This window comes from Neltuma alba, unplaced genomic scaffold, assembly GCF_004799145.2.
Source record: "Neltuma alba isolate B1F8T4 unplaced genomic scaffold, ASM479914v2 tig00013325_pilon, whole genome shotgun sequence".
Taxonomy (NCBI): Eukaryota; Viridiplantae; Streptophyta; class Magnoliopsida; order Fabales; family Fabaceae; genus Neltuma; species Neltuma alba.
Window position 1 is genome coordinate 49,385 of NW_021637599.1, and position 15,863 is coordinate 65,247.

Sequence of the window (15,863 nt, forward strand, 5' to 3'; positions counted from 1 at the left end):
GATTATGATTGAGGGAATATCCATGGGAGTAATTTAAAAAAATTGATAAATATAAAAGATAGATATTATATTTAGGATCAAAATTAATTAGGTTTTATATTAAGAATAAGAGGAGTACAGCAATATCTACACTCAATTATTTTGGTTTTTGATAGATGTCGTTTTCCAAGGCCGCGACCACACGCCGGTCCAGATTTGTGGCGCGAACCCAATGACCCACGACGGGTCCGCTAGATTGCCGGCTATAATAATTTGTCCTTTTTTTTTTTTTTTGAGTTAAAGGTGTAAACGTGGGGTTATGGGACGTGATTTGTGCTATAAAGGCTCAACGGTTAGTTATTAATTAGTTAAACTAAATTAATTAGGTTTCTCAGATCAAAATTAAACTAAACTGCGGCTATCCCATGCCACGGCCAACTACTAATAAATGATGGGGAGGTTATATCGATTTTTCCAATGATTGTGAGGCTTTTATTAAAAACAATTTATTGGAGTCCAGCTCCTCACGCCACGTGGTGAATTATAAAATATAAAATATTAATATTTTGGGGATCACTTCACAAATTTTATCAGAGAAATTGATAGAAACCCCTAGTCCGCCAGAAACCATATCTCTTTAATTCTGATAACCATAATTAACGTCCATGGGGCCTATTTTTACTTTCGTTCTGATACTCTTTTTTCTGTAAAGCTTTTGCATTCATTGCCTTCTAGCTTCTATTTTCTCCTTTTAGGTTCAGTCCATGCGAGTCGTGCATTTTCTATGTTTTACTTTCCTGTATTCATCTAATCAGGATGATGAAAGTGCTAGACACGAAGCTCTGCCTAGTTCTCTCTGTGCTTTGCTCTGTTCATTTTCTGGTCCAGTTTTCTCATGGGGGTGAGGATACAATCCACAGGTCTCAGTTCCCAGAAGGGTTCCTCTTTGGAACCAGCACTTCCTCTTATCAGGCACTCTATTTCTTCTAATCTCTGCCTTGATGAAATGTCTCACTCTCGATTCTTTACTTATTTACTGAAATTCATGTATTTTTATTTACCAAGATTGAAGGAGCATATCTGGAAGATGGCAAGGGGCTGACCAATTGGGATGTTTTCAGTCACACACCAGGTAAAATGATTGATCTTCATTTGCCGCCAACCTGTTTGGTTCTTTTCCACGGTGGTGGACTGATTTATATGCAAATTCAAGCACAGATTTGTGACCAACACAAAACACTCACCCTTCCATTTGATGAATCCTCAGGAAAGATCAAACATAACGATAATGGGGACATAGCAGATGATCATTATCACCGCTATTTGGTACTAATCTTACTCCCTTTACTCTTGCGGTTAACTCTTGTCTATTCTTCAAATTATGTACCTCACTCTTCGAAACATTTTTTCTGGGCAGGAAGACATTGAGTTGATGTCTTCACTTGGGGTGAACGCGTATCGTTTTTCCATTTCATGGGCGAGGATTCTTCCCCGTAAGCACCTCACCATAACTAGTTAATAGTATAAGTTAAATTTATCTTCTTAATTATATGCTCAGTTTGGTCTTTATGAGCTGTTGCAGGAGGAATATACGGTGGGATTAATGCAAAAGGGATTATGTTCTACAACAAGATTATAGACAACCTACTGCTTAGAGGTGCAGTAACAGTTTTGATTTAGTTGTGATCTATAAAGCACGAAGCATTTATTACACATGCTGGCCACTACTTGTGTCAGATATGACGGGAGATTTTCAATTATAAATGGACAACTTTCTTTTGTAGCGTAATGTTTTGCAGGGAAATATTTTTTCCCTTTGCTATACATCGCTGTTATTAGATGTGTCTAATCCTGGGCTCGGCATTTGTGCGTAATCCAGGGATAGAGCCATTTGTGACAATGCATCATCATGACCTGCCACAAGAACTGGAAGAAAGATATGGTGGTTGGCTCAGTCCTTTGATAAAGTGAAATCTCAATCCCCTGCTTTATTCATAAAACATAGCCTAAAATAAATCAATTTCTTAAAATTACATAAATATTTGATATCCTCAAAACATACTCTAAAGTCAAAATTTAAAATCTTTATGAAAATACTCTCATATACTCTAAATATATAAATACTAATCATATTTGAATATGCAGAAATAAAAATAAAAAATGGCTTTTGTTTTCTAGTTGGCAATGTATAATGTTAAAAGAATATTCTGGTATATCACATCTTCTGTGATTGCCACTTAGAATGAAGAATTCCTATGCTTCTGGTGATGCAAAAGCATAAGTTAACAGAGACTAGTAAAAATTTTAATAATTGCATATTCCATTGTGCAGGAGAGATTTTGTTCATTTTGCCAAGATCTGTTTTGAGAGCTTTGGGGATCGGGTGAAGTACTGGACCACAATCAACGAGCCAAACCTGTTTACAGAAATGGCCTATGTAAGGGGAACATATCCCCCAGGTCATTGTTCACCTCCTTTTGGAAACTGTTCTGTGGGAAATTCTGATGCTGAGCCTCTTATTGCCATGCACAACGCTTTGCTGTCACATGCCATGGCTGTTCACTTGTACCGCAATCACTTTCAGGTAATGACAAATGAACCTTAACTGAGAGCTTAGTTCATGTCTTTCTCTAGGTATAAGGATGAAAGAGAAATACGGGTGATTAAAAGGGTTGAAATTGATGCTGGTTCAGGCTAAGCAAGGTGGAACTGTTGGGATTATTGCAAATACATTCATGTATGAACCTCTCAGAGATGAAGAATGTGATAGACTAGCTGCGGATAGAGCCTTGGCTTTTATAATTGCCTGGTAAGTAGTAACAATTTGGTCTATACCTTTTTATTTAGTCTTCAAAAATTAGTTATTGCACAAATTAGTCCTGAAAAAATTAACACTTATTATGTGTTTTCTTCTGCAACTTTTGGCTTCTTGACTAAAAGACTAACACTCAACGAGTTTATTATTTCTAGACATTCGTTAATAGATTCACTAATTTTCATAGTCACTATAGCGAAATAGGCCTACCATTTAGCAACCAAATTGCCAATTTAGTAAAATCCTTTTCCCAGTCAAGAATTGAACTGGTCTTGTTAGAGGAAAAAAAATTGAAGAGTTATGTTCATGCCAATCATCCCAACATGTATTATGATTACGTTGTTTTTCCTTTGTTATTCTGGGAACAAGCAGGGTGTTTGATCCCCTCGTGTTTGGTGATTACCCTATTGAGATGCGCAATATTCTTGGAAGCCGGTTGCCAAGGTTCTCTTCTAATGAAAAGAGTCTCATAAAAGGAAGCTTGGACTTCATTGGCATGAATCACTACTCAACTCTCTATGTCAAAGATTGCTCCTGCTCTGCTTGCTCCTCTGCTTGTTCCCCTGCAGGGGACCATGCAATACGTGGCTTTCTGGAAACTACCGGCTTCAGAGATGGCATTCCAATAGGTGATTTGGTATGAAATTCTGCTATGCCATCACTAATATTCATGTTATGTTGGTCACTCAACTCAAGTGTTTGATATAGTCTAGATTGGATTAAAGATAATATTTGTTCGAAACAGACAGGAATGCCAAGATTCTTTGTGGTTCCAAGAGGCATGGAAAAGATTGTAGACTACATGAAGACAAGATACCCCAATATGCCCTTGTTCATTACAGAAAATGGTGAATGAAACTGCACTAAAGAGAATATAATTGATATTAGAGAAGGTTCTTTTCTATTATGTTCATTTGTATGTGATTCTGTGTACTAGTAAAAGATTTGTCTGCCGTAAAACGTTTCAGGATATTCTGCACCGCCCAAACAGGATGCTGCATTGCATGATTTTCTACAAGATTTTGACCGAATGAAGTTCCACAAAGCCTATCTTGCAGCTTTGCTAAGAGCCATTAGGTAAGTGACCACTATGAGATGGGATTTTCTTGGTCTCATTCTGAGGAAATTTTTTATGTAATGGCAAAAAATAAAACAAACCAAGTATGATTAGATACGTTATCATCGGTAGGTCCCTTAAAAAATGTGTCTGAAATTTTGAGAATTTCTGCTCATTTTGAGAATCACATTGTTAAAGGATGACTGTTGTGTATGAGCAGGAAAGGTGCAGATGTAAGAGGATATTTCATATGGTCGTTGATGGACAACTTCGAATGGGTAGATGGCTATGGAACAAGATTTGGATTGTACTACGTGAAACGACAGACGCTTGAGCGGATCCCCAAGATTTCTGTCAAATGGTTTTCAAGTTTTCTCAATTTCTCCACCCTCACTTTGGAAAATGACTTAAGCAAGCAAGATCTGAAGGAACAAATATGAGGATTGCTGGCTTTGAATCACGTTGAACAGTTGTCAATGTTTTAAGATTATTGATTCCATTTTATCTTAAAAGAAGGCCTCTACTTTAGCAAATTATGACTCCACTGTACTATACTACTCAAACGAATGAAATAGCATTTTTTATGTACAGTCATCCGCACCCCTGATTAATCTATGTATAAGCCTTAAATGGGAGTTATCTTCCCCAATATAATATTTCGCCCGTTCACAATGTTTAAATTATGCCCTCCTGTCATTTTTTAACCGCATTATCCTACAGCCAAAGAACTTTTCCCACAGTTTCCAGAGTTTCGAAGAACGTAAACGCAAATTTCTGCACATCATTCAAATTTCTTTGTAAGAAGCTTCTGATTGCACCATATGTTTATGTTCACCGGCGTTAACGCTAATTTACACGCCTTAATTAGTTCGTCCTTTTTATTTATTCATAACAAGTCATTCGTGTTTTTTCCAGCAGAATAATTCTGAAAAGAATTAGCATAATCGAGAACTAATTTCTGACAATATGTTCAATCACATACCACATGTTCCCTACCAGAGCAAATCATGGATTGTCAAATCCTGGATTTAGCTACGCAGTGAAGGGAATGAAAATTGTTAACAAGAGAACTATGTCTATATCAGTTGTTGAATTGGGAACATTAAAGTTTTTTCTTACCGTTGGATGAAGGTGATAGCCCTTCATGGCCACTCAGATTTTTTAGACTAATCAAAGAAAGGAAAATGACCGAAACTAGTTTCACTCTTACAGTTCACAAAGACTGGTAGTTGGCAATTATGACCTACGAGAAAGAAGACAAATTAAAAGACTTCTAGCATGACATAAATATAGATAAGGTTTAGTGTAGAGATGGAGAGGGATAGAGAAAAAGAGGAATGGGTTTTGGGGCAGAGGTAGTGATCGCAATGGCAGCTTTATGGGGCGTATTTCTGAGGCCAGTGATGCTGAGATATGCAGCGGAGATAACAGAATTTATGAAATCAGCTATTCGCCTGATTATAAGAGAAAGAAGACCAATTTTGGTTCTTTCTTCCTCTCATCTTTACTCCTCTTCTTTATACTAATCTCTGCTACATCCATCAGACACTTGATTACTCTCTTTCGCTTGTTTTCTTGGCATGACAGCTTCAGAAAATGAACAAGATGCGTGATGTAGCTTTTTCTGTAATCCATGTTTCATTTGACATTTCTCCTTCTCTTTTTCTTGTGTGAATGAAACTTAAGTCTTAAAAGCTGCTCCTTGTATCGTTTAACAGATATCTGGGCTTTTGTTGTGACTGGAAAACTCAAGTTAAAACGCAGCTCTCTCTCTTTTTTTCCCCCCTGACCTAGTCTTAAACTGCTGGCAACCGCACTCCGCCAAAATTCTCTGAAACACACTCATCTTCATCTCGATTCTACCATCAATTCATGATTAACTCATAATAATCTATACTAATACGAAACTAATATTACTAACACGATAAGGTTCTTTAACAAGTAAATGTTTTTACATTGCATCTCTTATTTTTTTTTGGATTACACTTTACATTACATCTGTGAACCACGTGTCATTCTGCAGAAGAAACTGATAACAAAACACTCGCAGAATTTTACCTTAAACTAGTCTTAAATTAACTAGGTTAGTCTCCAATGAATCCGTTCCGGAGTACCCGCCGTCTCAAACTGATGAAGATGAACCAATGTTACGTGAAGAATCTTCAGGAAATACAGAAACGATGATAATGGCGACATTGCAGATAACAACAGCATGCCACCTGTCCATCATACTTATCATCTGCCTGTGTAGTAGGAAGAAAACAGTCTTGCCATTATGACATACTTTGCCAAACAGCCCTCTTCCCCACCCCACCTCCCACAGGGGGCAAAAAAAAAACGGCGTAAATTTCCGTATTTCATGTAATCGTTAATAAATAATTTAGAATGGGTAGATAGCTATGGCCCATAGATTTGGGCCTGACTATGTCCATAGACATAACACTTATAAGTATTGATATGCTTTTGCAAGTTTTATCAACAAAATTACCCACCCATTACGAACAGGGGTTGGGTCTAGCGAGAGGGGCTAGTCCTTCATAACGTGGTAAACTAAGGTTCGAATTTCTACTGAGAGAGGTACTCACATTTAGTGCCCAACAATGTCTCAAATAGGATTGCTTCTAATAGGAAGATACCGATGCTTTAGCAAAAAAAAAAAAAAAAAAAAGCCACCCTTGGCAATTAAAGTAAGTCCAATAGAAGGAGTTGGTCTCTTATAACATGATAAATTAATATTTAAATTTTTGCTGAGAGGTGTGGTCACATTTAGTACCTGACAATGCCTTAAAGAGAATTATTTTTAATGCTACATGAAGTCTTTAATATAAGGGCTAGTTTGGCTTTTAATCTAACCCTAAATATAAGACCTCAATCCATTTTATCTCTCATATTTATACATTTTTTTCAAAGCAGTCTTTATAGTTGTTGCACTTATAAGTATTACTCCTCCGGTCCTAAATATAAGACCATTATATACACTAGTATAATGGTCTTATATTTAGGACCGGAGGAGTATTATGCTTTTGCAAGTTTCATCAACAAAATTAGCCACCCTTGCCAATTAAAGTAAGTCCAACAGAAGGGACTAGTCTCTCATAACATGATGAATCAATTTTTGAATTTTTGCTTAGAGGTATGATCACATTTAGTGCTCGACAATGCCTTAAACAGAATTGTCTTTAATATTACATTCAGTCTTTAATATAACAGCTAGTTTGACTTTTAATCTAACCTTAAATATAAAACCTTAATCCACTTTATCTTTCATATTTATATATATTTTTTTAAAGCAGTCTTTATAGTTGTTGCACATATTAAAAATCCGATCAAATGATAGTTCTAGCTAATACATATGATTGGCAAAGGTATTTTAGAGAAGAATATCTATTTATTACAAATAACTAATTTAACAAATTTTTTTAATATATTTAAATTGATTAATTAGTTCTTATATTAGTAGTATGTTTCAGCAAAAGAAAAAACTGGCCACCCTTGTCATTATATTGTGAGATCATGAAGTCAAACCGTAGTTTCTCGAGAAAGGGCTTTGATTTATTCGTGTGATTTGTTCTTGATAATGACAGCTGGGGTGAGAATGAAGGAGGACGTGACGGTTTGATTTACAAATGTTGAAACTTCATTGAATAGGTCAAAATGGATGAATGAATGAAGGAACAAAAAAAAAAGTAAAAAGGTAGGAAGAAGAAAATTAACGTTTGGAGTATTGATTTTGCATTTTGCATTTTAAACACATGGAATATGTGTAGGGATATAAACATGCGACCGATGGAAAATGTTAAAGTGCCTGTTTGGCAAGTGTTTAAGGAGGAGAAAAGTAATTTATAGAGGTGATAAATCAGTTTGTAAATTTGGAAGTTGTTTGTCACAGCTTTTAGCTAACCTGATTTATGGGTCAAAAGTTACTTTTTTAAACACGATTACAAAAGCACCTAAAACTTACTTATGACTTATGTAAAAATAGCCTTTGAAGTTAAAAAGACATTTTTACCCTTATATTTATGATATTTTATGCTTCTCTAGATATTCATTGTGCTTCCCAATTAATTTTTAATTATTTATTTTTAATATTCTCTTAAACGAAAATAATTTTTAATAGTTTTTATAATTTTTTAATTTTTAATATTATTTTTCATTTTATGTTTATATAAATTATGCAGAGCATATCATCTAATTAATTATGTAATATTATTTGGTTTGAAAATTTTCATATTATTATGATTTCTAATTTAAATACATCTTATTCATTAAATATAACTTCTTCATATTATAAAATTTAAAATTATTATATTTTATAAACTCATATTTTTAATCATTTTTTATTATTTAATAAAAGTCATACCCATTTTAGTCAATTTGCAGACTAAACTTACTTATTCAATCATAATTAAAACAACTTTTTTACTTTACAAATTAATTTTTATAAAAGTCAATCTAAATATAAATCATATTACCCAATTTAACTTTTACTCAATCTCACTTTTTTAAAAGTCAGATTGAGAATAAATTACTTTTTTCACCGCTAATCCAAACGGACCTAAAATTAAAGTTGGCCATTGAAGTTTTTCTCTGTCCAATTTTTCTCATACTAACAAGTTCTATATGTGGTCGTGCCTTTATAGACATTACCAGACACTCAACGTGATCGGCCAACACAATTCCTCCATTATCACCTGACGAAATTCAAAATTGATTAGTCCAAATTTCAAATCCCTCTGGTCAGGCAAGACATTCTTGTCCTTATCAAAACAGGTGGATTAGATTCATAACTTATGAAATTATAAATCCCTAATAAATTTATGTTAAACATCGTTTTAAGACACTCCTAAGTACAATTAACTCATCATACATATATGAGCATAATTCCCTTAATATTCTAGGTTGTTCATCTTAAAGCAAGTTCTGGGACTTTACATGATGATCATTTCCTAATTGTTTTTTCATTTTTTATTTAATAAAAAAATTCCTATGGGTTGACAGTTTCAAGTATTATCGTAGCATGTAGACAAATTAATGACTGTTCAACAATATTCTCACACAAAGGTACATTTCGTTAGGAATTAAGACTGAGGAAAATTGAGAAAACTACATAAGGGTGACCACTAATAAAGTCTCAATATTGAAATATGCAACTTTCCAGTCTTTGTTGGCGAATTATTTCTTGGCGTACAAGATGCAGAGAGATGTACGTGGTTTTTCAAGTGTTGTTCATTTGTTGTAGAGAAGAGTACATATCAATATAATTATTTTTTTTGCCCCAAATCATGATTGTATTGACTTAATATTTATTTAATCAAAAATATTTTTTTAAATTTTTACGTGTTAAGCTACCTATGGTACTTTATATAAGAGTTAATTTAACTTTTAATTTAGTTCTAAATATAAGATCACAATCCACTTTGTTTATTATATTTATTTATTTATTTAAGATAGTCTTTATAGTAGCTGCACATGTTAAATGTTTCATCAAATGACATTTGATTGGTTATAAGATATTTTAGAGAAGATAACACCTATTTATTATAAATAACTAACTTAAGCTAATTACTTTGATTTACTCAAATTAATCAACCAATTCTTATATTAAAAACCAGAGGTAGTACTTCATTGAAATTTTTTATAACTATAATAACTAGGTACTCTACACATATATGTATACATACATATATATATATGATATCAATTCTTGTGAATTCATGATTTATTTTATTGTCAAAGCTTATCACACTATAACATTTTTGTTTTACAACAGTCAGAAACCGTACCCATAGAGCTAAAAATTGTTGCCTATTACTGTACGCATCGGCTGTTGATGGTTTTAGCAGAACATGAACTTTTTCGAACACCAAACATGAACTCGACAGGATCTAAGGTTCTTCAAATTACCGAATAATACAGGTTAACGAAATATAGGAACCCAAGAAGGAGCCCAATGCATGTGTACAGGATTCCAGACTTTAAAAATTAAGGAAAGACACTGTAAACTTAAGAGTGAAAGCTACACAATCATAAATGTTCTTGTGTTATTTCCCAATGCTTCTAGTCTGGTCGTGGATTAGTTAGCTAGTTTTTTTTTTTTTTTCCTTTGGGTTTCATGTATGGTTTACGTAAAACAAGCTTTTGTTTAATTTGTATTTCCTTTGAGTACTAAACGTATTTTTTTCATACTGATCTCTATTCAGTTCAAGATCTTTTCACTAAACCAAACATATTTCACTGCCAAGAGAGGAACGACTTGAATGAGAAGAACAAAGGACGATAGTTTGAATACGCTCCACCCCACACACCAAATGGTATCATAATTTTTTTTTAATTAATAAAAACATGTCAAAAATTAGTGCCAAATTGGATAAAAATTGTGGCAATTTATTCCCCAAACATAAAAACTTTACAAGAAATCACTAAAAATAAGATAGTTGGCAATATGAGCCACAACGGTAACTTTTTGATGATAAAAAGTCATCGCTAAAAACCTTCAATAATGAGTTTTTGTAGTAAAGAGTTGTTAGATCTTACATGTTGTATAAAAGTTCCAATCAAAAGTCATTTTTTCCCCCTTTGTGGTGAATGGTTGTTAGATGTAGTGTAAAGAGAGTTCATACAACTAGTATTTTTTTTTAACGTATTTGGAAAATATGAAACATCATGTTAAAATTGTACATTGCTTTTTTAGTTTACTTTGAATAAAGATTTTATTAAGGGTTATCTACTATTTGGAAAGGCGTCTTATTGGAAACACTTTTATTTCTCATAAGTCAAAAATAATATAGTGATATTTTAAGGTTAAAGTATATATTTGGTCCTTTAACTTTGTACAAAATTTCAATTGGGTCTTTAACTTTAAAAAGTATACTTTTAATTCTTTAAGTCCAAATTTTTTTTAAAAATGATAACATTAAGATCTTAAATGTTGATAAAATATTCTCAAATGGTAACATATTAACCTTAATTTTAAAACATCTATGATTGTTACAAAAAATCATCATTGAAGCCTAATAATTTTAGGGTTTAAAGGATCAAATGTATGCTTTTTAAAGTTAAAGGACTAATTTAAAACCTTGTATAAACTTAAAAGACCAAATATATATTTTAGTCTATTTTTAAAGATAAGCGTGCGTCATCAGTGATTATAAGGAATTAACTGGCTTATATATAGATCGATCAAAAAGATTTGGAGAGCATTATTAATCAGGAGACAATTTGTTATCTTTGATGAGAATATTATTGTTCACCGACCATGGCAAATTGTTTTCCTTATTTAATTTCTTTCAGCCCCCGGAGGGGAAAAAAAATAAATAAACATTGAACTCACAGCACCACACTCCAAGTCATATATGTTGAGCTCTCACATCTTTATTATATCTCTCCCTTTATCCCTGCCTTTTAATTAGATTAAGATACTTTTTTTCCCGTAGTTTTCGTAGTTTAAAAAATAAGAGACAACTTCTGTGAATATTGATACATCTTATAAATACACACAAGACATAGATAATTTTAAATTGCTAGCCAGTAGCTAGTGAATACCTATGCATTGCTATGGAACAAGTTATTAATTGATTTAAACCTCACTTCTCAACAACAACAACAACAACAGAAGCAAATGAGAAACTAGCAGAGATACATCGTTTTATTTACAATGAACAATAAGGATCATGCGACAATATAGCAGTAAGATCTGTAACAATTTATTAAAGAATCTGAGATTTTGTTATACACCACATGTGTGTTGTGTACAGGCTTTTATTAGTGAAATTAAATCAAGCTATAAATGAATTACAAATAAAATATGATGACATGTATTAGATCTCATACATAATTAATCAGTAAACAGACACGAAGGAATACAGCAGTTGAAACGCGACACGATGAGGTTAGTTTTTGTTTTCTTGCGCATATCTTCTGTAGATCAGAGAGCAATAGGCAGGTTTTGCTGCGCCTCCATCATCATCTGTTCTTCATTCTCAACCTCTATCATGCTGTTGATGATGATTTCAGAAGCACCATTCACAATATCCGACAAACTCCTGCATATTAAGTTCACCAGAAAAAGAGCACGAAAAACCTAATCAATATCTTTCTTTAATCAAAATGTTTTACTAAATTGACTTAATTTAGACGTAAAGATCGAGGACTTACCCTTTAGAGGAGTTGTAATTGAGTCCCACGGTGTACTTTGCCTCCTCAAGTGCCCACCTGAACCGCCGGAGCTCCTCACCGGAGAGCTTGCCGTCGTTGAGAACTTTGAGCTGAGAGGGCTTAACGTCGCAGAAGATAGGGATGACCTTCTTGCGACACTCCATGAGGAGAGCGAGCTCGTGAAGGCAAAACATGGACTCACAGTAACGGGGAGAGAAGATAGCAACACCGACCTTACACTCCAGAATTGCACCATTAATTTTCTCGAACAGCTTGTCTCCTGGTTTCATCGTCTTCGTGTCCAGAAAAGGATTGAAGCCAACCCTACTTAGGTGGTCGTACAGCAACGTGGACACTGTCTTTTTAGTGTCTGTGCTTCTGTGGTTCAGGAACACATCGCACGGCTTCATCACTCGCTTTGCCAGCTTCATGATTGAGTAGGAACGATTCATTCTTCTTCTTCTTTTTTTCTTGGGAAAATAAAGGGAACAATTATGCAGACCAGACAAATATATTACCTTCTGTCTTTCTGTATGCTTTAAGGTTTTGTGTGTATGTTATGTGAGGTTTGTGAAATATATATATAGAAACAGATTCAATATAATATTGACGTTTGTGAATTTCCTCCTCATTTCTTATTTTTGGACCATTTTTTTTAAAAGTTTTCTTTTGGTGGTTTATTCAAGGGGTAGTTCTACCCGGTGAATTGAATAGAAAACCAGGAAACCCTATGAACGTATTGAAAATAAAATATTTTATGGTTATATAACGATATGCAAATCTCGATCAGAGCGAAATAACTATATGGCGTTTGACTCCCTCCAGGCTACATGCTTTTGGAGCAAGTCAGGCACCCTTCAAAGACGTTTGTCCCTTTCTCTCAATGTGAATATGAATATGAGACACATGTACATATGTGGGGTTTCCTTTTGAATCGTTAAAAGTATTTAAAAAATGAATATAATATTATTATGAGTCAGTTAGGCATGTACACCCCTTTATGTATAAATTCTCATTTTCTGTGCAGGCTCAAGGTCAAATTCATGAAACATGTAAATGTAACAGAAATACTATCTTCGGTCCTTAATATAAAACCCTATTTGACTTTTATTTTAGTCTTAAATATAAGACCCTAATCCACTTTGTCTCTCATATTTATACATTTTTTTTCTTCAAAATAGCTTTTCTAACAATGATAGTTCTAGTCAATATACTTGATTAACAAGGATATTTTAGAAAAGACAACACCTATTTAAGACAAATAACTAACTCAACTTACTTTCTTAATCTCCTCAAATTAGTCAACTGGCTCTTATAATTAGGACCGGAGGTAGTATATATAAAGTAAGTCCGAAGTTTTTATTTTAATGATTATTATTTGTCGATTTGTTTATTCACTTTTAGATCAATCAGGGGCGACTTAAAAACTTGTTGAATAGTTTCACTGCGCATGGAAAGCAATTCATATTTAATTTGCCTCCTTGTGAGTTTGAACATTCCGTCGTCTTAACTAATACGAAGGTGCAGACACGAAGAAAAAGTTTTCAACAAGTCAAACGTATTAACATACCAATGTTGTTGATCGATCAATGTCTCTATTAGGACACGTAGTTGTCAAAAGCCACTAAGGGGCTTCTCTTTTTTTTCCTTTGACTGTTTGAATTGATAATTTCTGGTCACAGCTCAAACAGTTTCCTTGTAGTGTGGTGGTCATGGAATTCTATATATCAAAACAAATTTAGAGAATATACACACGCGCATAATGAACGGATACAAGTATATATGTGTTTTTTTTTTTTTTTTTATATGATATGATTATATTATATGCTCCCTCTAGAATCTAATATAAGAGCTAATTAAAAGTTGAATTTGATTGTAAACATAGAACCTTAATTTACTTTACCTCCAATATTTATTATTTTTTTAAATTAATTTACCTGAGTTAATTTGATATATAATTTAATATTTTATATGAGTATTTTGAGAAGATTATACCATAAATTTATAATTAATTAACTTTTATAATTTTTTTAATCTTCTCAAATAGCTCTAATGCTTAAAACAAGAACAAAAGCAAGTATAAGATATTTCATTATAAATATTAGCAAGTATATAATATATATGGTATGTGCTAGAACTTCGAACTGTCAATTCTGGATCTTTTACCTGATGCCATGACTCCTTTGAAAACCCTCTCTCTCTCTCTCTCTATATATATATATATCATGCTCTTTTGATTTAATTAATAACTATGTAAAACTAATCAATTCATATAACTAATGTCACTTTCAAATTAAATCAGAACATGTACAAGTATACCTGGAATATTGATGTGTTAATGATAAGTCACATGGAACAAAGGCAATGGACAGGCCAAATGGTGGCTAGGGTTAGGATTAACCCCCTCGCTACAAATAAGATTTACAGAACATTAAATGACATAAATGACCCCAATCTATATAAATGTTAAATAGGATCACTACTGCTAAAATTTTAAGGTATATGAGTTGGGTTTCTTCTAATTAAAATACATGATTGATTATCTCAAATTATTATAATTTATTTAATAAGATTCAATATACGTTAAGCGTGACATATCATATGCTGGCATATGTAGTAGAAGTTCCCACCTTTTCAGTAAAAAGTTAAGTTCTCAGCATTTATGTTATCATGTATGGAATAAATCTAATTAGAAGGATCTTTTTACTCTCTATAGTTCGATAGAGAAAAAAGATGATAAACATAATTATTTATTTATTTAATATTTACGGGAAGGGAAAAAATATTCATAACGATCAATGATACAGTTTTCTTAGGCTTTGTGTGATTATTTTTCATCTTCCTCCACACCATACTAAAAAAAAAGTAAATTGTAAGTTATTCTTCTGATTCTTAATATAAGACCTATTTAACTAATTTGATTAAATTAAGAAAATGATGTAAATTAGTTAATTATAAGAAATATGACATGTTTTTTTTAAAACACCGTAATCATCTTCCTTAATATCCTTTCTCCCTTTTTATTTGATTATAATTGAAGGAGCATCCATAGGAGTAATTTAGAAAAAAAAAAAATATAAGAAATAGGTCTTATATTTATGATAAAAATAAACTCAACAATAAGTCCTATATCAAGGACGGAAGAGTATTATTTATCTTCTCAATCACACAAGGCCAAAAAAAAATCTCAAATTTCCCAATCTAAAACCAACTCAATCAGTAATAGCGGCACAAAATATAAATAAAAATTTACGGCTGAAATTCTCATCATATTAAAACAAAAATCAATAAAGAACTACTAACAAAAATTTATTTAATTAATAAAGAGTTATCTCATAACCTATAAAATTTTGAATTTGAATTTCGTTACCGATAATTTGTAAATATATACTCTAGTACGTCTCTATATCAATTCACTTAAACCTTTTTGTCAAAAAAAAAAATCCCCAATAGAGAGCTTTTGGCCTTTTGCTGAAATAAATGAGCGAACCCTAGGTTTTACAATCAGTCTGGGAAGCGCCGAATCCGAATCACGTGTGCAAATTTAAGACCATTATTAGTTTATGTTTCTTGATGAAGTACTCGGTTACCGATCTTATCAGTTATCAGTATATGCTGGGATCCAGTTTAGTAGGTCTAAGAGCATTAAATTAGCGAGATCCTCCTCCCCCGTCACATTCAATGAAGAGCTAACGATATTCTGATCAATTTGGATTCAATTTCCTGGAAGAAAACGCACACGATAGTTGTACTAACACTGCCAATTCCTTTACTCATACTTTCTGACTGAAACCCGTAAGAGCAAAGATTATTTAACTCAGATATTAATAAAAGTTTGCGTAGCTTTGAAGACAAGTT

General features: G+C 32.9%; 2 protein-coding genes across 3 annotated transcripts; one reads left to right on the plus strand and one right to left on the minus strand.

Annotated features, from left to right (window-relative positions):
* Positions 1–699: 699 nt before the first annotated feature.
* Positions 700–4,531, plus strand: LOC114736287 (beta-glucosidase 18). 2 transcript variants are annotated; one of them, XM_028924073.1, is made up of 12 exons: positions 700–951; positions 1,045–1,111; positions 1,247–1,305; positions 1,397–1,472; positions 1,562–1,636; positions 1,859–1,946; positions 2,311–2,563; positions 2,673–2,788; positions 3,167–3,431; positions 3,540–3,642; positions 3,763–3,871; positions 4,072–4,531. In XM_028924073.1, the coding sequence occupies exons 1-12, from the start codon at positions 796–798 to the stop codon at positions 4,289–4,291; spliced, it is 1,587 nt and encodes a 528-aa protein (XP_028779906.1). In that variant the 5' UTR covers positions 700–795; the 3' UTR covers positions 4,292–4,531. The 2 variants fall into 2 exon arrangements, with proteins under 2 accessions (XP_028779906.1, XP_028779907.1); XM_028924074.1 differs by having other exon boundaries at positions 820–951; positions 1,198–1,305.
* A 7,244-nt stretch (positions 4,532–11,775) lies between these two features.
* LOC114736274 (TMV resistance protein N) lies at positions 11,776–12,436 on the minus strand. Its single transcript, XM_028924057.1, has 2 exons — positions 12,006–12,436; positions 11,776–11,893 (listed from the first exon to the last, which is right to left on the minus strand). Exons 1-2 carry the CDS (start codon positions 12,434–12,436, stop codon positions 11,776–11,778), a joined length of 549 nt encoding a protein of 182 aa, XP_028779890.1.
* Between the last annotated feature and the right edge of the window lie 3,427 nt (positions 12,437–15,863).